Raw genomic sequence first — 3,661 nt, 5'->3', positions numbered from 1 at the left:
TTCTGATGTCTTTTCATCATCACTTGCCCACTGGGATCCAGCCCTGGTGACCATAAGAGTCTTCTTTTCAAAAACAAACAAAAATCCTAAAGATTCCGATGAAACTTCAGACACATCCTGGGGACACCAGAGACTTATATTACATATTGTAAAAAGGGGCATAATATGTCTCCTTTAAATGATAGTATGTTTGTCCTTTTGACTTCGATGCTTTTGTCTATACATTCGCACTTGTGACACATGGATGCAAAAATGACTAAACGCATGGAAAAAATGAGTTCAGCATTTATCTGTTTATTTTCTTATTTCATATGTATTGAATTATATTTATATACATACATATAATATAGAAATCTAGCTATCTTACAATGCTTTCACAGAGGAAAAGTGACAGACTGGATCATGGCAACACAACAATGACGCTGAGTGAGCCACAGGCTGAACAATTAGACAGGAACACCAAACACCAAACAGAACTCAAGATACTTCTTTGCTTGACTATCCATCTACAGCAGCTTTGAGATCAAAACCGACCCCAGAAGAGTTCAGATGCCCAGAGCTGGCAGGGTGATGATGAGAGGCATTGCCAGTGGTACGTTTTGGGCCATTTCCTGTTTCCTGTTTCCTCTTCCTGTCTGGTCCAACGGTGCTCGAGTATGCGCACTATTTGTTTACTGCAGCACAGACACAATAATTCTACAAGAACTTCCACTGAACAGACTTGCCCAGAAAGAACAATAAAATATTTAAAAAAGAGAAATGAACAGAATTACAATTATTTGATGGGGAGTGTTTCCTCCCAAACCATTAGTCGAAAAATCATAAATATTCAGTCTGAAATGATCACCCATACAGATGCATCAAACCAGCCAGGTGTCAGCTATACAGACATTATGACGTCACTGTGGATGGCTTTGTGTCCCATCAGTTAGGGTTAGGTTAGCATGCACAATGCTTACAGTGATAAAACACGCATGATCTACTTCTCCTTTAGTCATTTAGCATCATCATCACACATCACTGAAAGCCCTACGAATCAGGACATATACACAGATGCACCATTACGCAGATCTAAAACCAGAAACATACTCTATGCAAGAACACAAATGCTTGGCCAAGCCTGCGGTCTGACTGAGTATTGGTGGAAACAAACACTCAAGCGGGCAACAGTCAACTTTAAATGTCTGTGCCAATAAGCCAAATGCGTCATTAGTCAGGTAGCTAGATATAAATGTGTGGGCAGCTGGACTAACTTCGACTTGCTCAGCAAGATTCTCTTCAAACTCTTGCTCCATCACGGCAGTAGCTAACCTGGAAGAGAAAACTGACTGTAAAGGACAGTTTGTCTGCATGCCACTTGTATTTGGAACGCAACCATCCACAAAACTGAGCTTGTGTAGCAAGAGGCTTTTGCTTACATAACGTTTGAGGCCTTAAAAGCGGCTTCCTCTGCACTTAACTACAGATTTGAAGACAGAAAACGAACTACAAAAATAGATCTAGTCATTAAACAATCCTGTGTCTTCCTGCCAGAAAGCTCCGATTAGCAGCTTGTTCCACATTCTTCCATTTCTTAGTTGGTGCTTTTTGTTTTTCGCTTCTCGTTTTTGCTTCCAAACGGTGCTCTGTGTACTTCGTTTCTCGTTTGCTTGTGGGAATATCCCTTCATAATCTCCCCTAAACAACACACGGCATTCAAGACCAACAAGGAACAATCCAAAAACAGTGAACGTGTCACTTATTGCACAGGCAGTATTAATCTAGAAACCAATTCAAGGTGCCTCTGCACGCACACAAACCGCGTAATCGTACAAACTCTCGTAAGCATCTACAACGAAACCCCTCCAGTTTGTGTCTGCGAGTCGTGTGCGTTAGCACGAGCAGAGGCGTTTTACAGTACGACGAAACCCCCCCATCCCCATCCCATCCCATCCCATGTTTAACCAGCAGTCCTTTGAATGTCATGGGGAGAAGTGTCAGGGAAGGGGCATTGAGTAAGAGCAAGCTCCCCATTGGATAAGTGGGCCGCAGGAACAGGCCTGGAGGCTCTGGAGATGGATGGGAGGGGTGGTGTGGTCCACAGTTATGAGGGTAGATGGGTGCTCAGGGGTGGACCTTGAAGGCCAAGAGCTGCTCAGAGTGCATGTTGTTGAGCGAGCGCAGGTCCGGCAGCTTGAGGAGCAGTTTAGTGAAGATGGCAATCTCGTTGGGGTGGTTCTTGGTGATCAAGCTGCGCAGTGCTCGAATCAGAGTTTCCTGAAGGGCCTCAACCGAGTTGACGTTCTCGAGACCAGAGCGATCTATTGGAAACACAGCAGGGGAATTCATTTAACACAGTAAGTCACGGCATTCTCGTATGGTCTCATAACATGGCACATGCATGCGCATGGCACAACAGGAAGCAGTTAATACCTGCAGACACCAGCACTACAGCTGTGAAGAGGCTCATCTCCTCCTCACTGAGGTTCAGAGCTTGCAGCTTCTCGGTGAAGTCAAACATTGAGTTGAGGAGATCTCCAGCACCCATCGAGCGCAGCGCCTCTACACTGTACTTCCGGCCGCTCAGAAATGTGACCGTGCGCTCCTTCACATTGAACAGGGATGTAAAGCGCACCACCAGCACCTACAGGCCAAACAGGAAACCAATGGAATTAAACTGGATTCAGTCAGTTCACAGGAGTGATTTCAGTCCGGGTTTTATTTGGACATACCTCAAAGGTGCCGGCCTTCAGCAGGCTGACCTGGTCATGCTGGGACAGGTCTTTGAATCCTGGGATGCGCTTTGCAAATTCCACCACCTCTCTGACGGCTGGGGTGAAGCTCATGGAGAACTCCTCCCAAATACTGTGACCCGACTTCTGAGGATCCACATAGGGCGATGTGTTCATGGGGCAAACCTGTGAACGAGAATCGTGAGTATTTCTACAGACCACTGGAATTGTGGTATATTGCTATTTTGGTAGTGTAACTCACCAGGTGCATCCCGTTAACCCTTGCAAATGTTGGGACACTACAGCTGCCGTTGACTTGGGTCTCACTGTCGTTGTGACTTCTCAGAGACGGTCCAGCGGGGCTACTGTTGGGCAGTCTGACAGGACAGCCCGAGTCTTCAGGCCCCTGTGGAGCACCATCTGATGGAGGCTTCTGTTCGCTCTCTGAGGATGCATTGTTCTGCTGGTTCCAGACCTCCTGAGTCTTCTCTGTGCAATGGCTGTAGTTTTTAGGGGCCTCTGAAGGCACGCTGGCCTGCTCCTGATTGTATATGAAGGTCTCCTGGTGCGCTCTAGTCACTGTGCCGATGACCTCCTCCTCCCCGCTGTCAGTGGCGCTGGAGGAGTCTGAGCTGGTGCTTTTATCCATGGCGCTCAGCAGCTCGGGGTCAGGGCTGGATTCGGATCGGTGGCTCCTGGGGGAGGTGGAGGGGGAGCGGGAGGAAGGCTCTGAAGCTGCATCGCTGGCTGACGTCTGGTTGCTCAGAGGCTGGCTGCCGTGGCTGTTGTTCATCATGTTGTTCATGGCGTTCTGCATCTCGAGCAGCATGCGCTGCTTCTCTCGTTTGGGAATCCGGCCGAAACGCACAGCTGAGGAGCACAGACACGGTCAGCTCGCAGACTTTAGCAGACTGACACTTCTGCTGAAACTATCTATCTATCTATCTATC

At 47.4% G+C, this 3,661-nt stretch overlaps 1 protein-coding gene across 1 annotated transcript in view; it reads right to left on the bottom strand.

Moving 5' to 3' along the window:
* Positions 1 to 283: 283 nt before the first annotated feature.
* nr1d2b (nuclear receptor subfamily 1, group D, member 2b) overlaps positions 284 to 3,661 on the bottom strand; it is a 7,969-nt gene continuing 4,591 nt past the window's right edge. Inside the window, exons 5-8 of the mRNA XM_016527383.1 lie at positions 2,974 to 3,581; positions 2,712 to 2,897; positions 2,413 to 2,623; positions 284 to 2,300 (exon numbers count right to left, since the gene is read on the bottom strand). Coding sequence (XP_016382869.1) covers positions 2,104 to 2,300; positions 2,413 to 2,623; positions 2,712 to 2,897; positions 2,974 to 3,581 — 1,202 coding nt within the window. The 3' untranslated portion in view covers positions 284 to 2,103. The remainder of the gene's footprint in view (positions 2,301 to 2,412; positions 2,624 to 2,711; positions 2,898 to 2,973; positions 3,582 to 3,661) is intronic.

The sequence above is a fragment of the Sinocyclocheilus rhinocerous genome, unplaced genomic scaffold, assembly GCF_001515625.1.
Source record: "Sinocyclocheilus rhinocerous isolate Xijiao unplaced genomic scaffold, SAMN03320098_v1.1 scaffold1563, whole genome shotgun sequence".
In the NCBI taxonomy this organism is placed as follows: domain Eukaryota; kingdom Metazoa; phylum Chordata; class Actinopteri; order Cypriniformes; family Cyprinidae; genus Sinocyclocheilus; species Sinocyclocheilus rhinocerous.
Note: the sequence above shows the minus strand (reverse complement) of the source record. Positions and strands in the feature narration are given on the sequence as shown.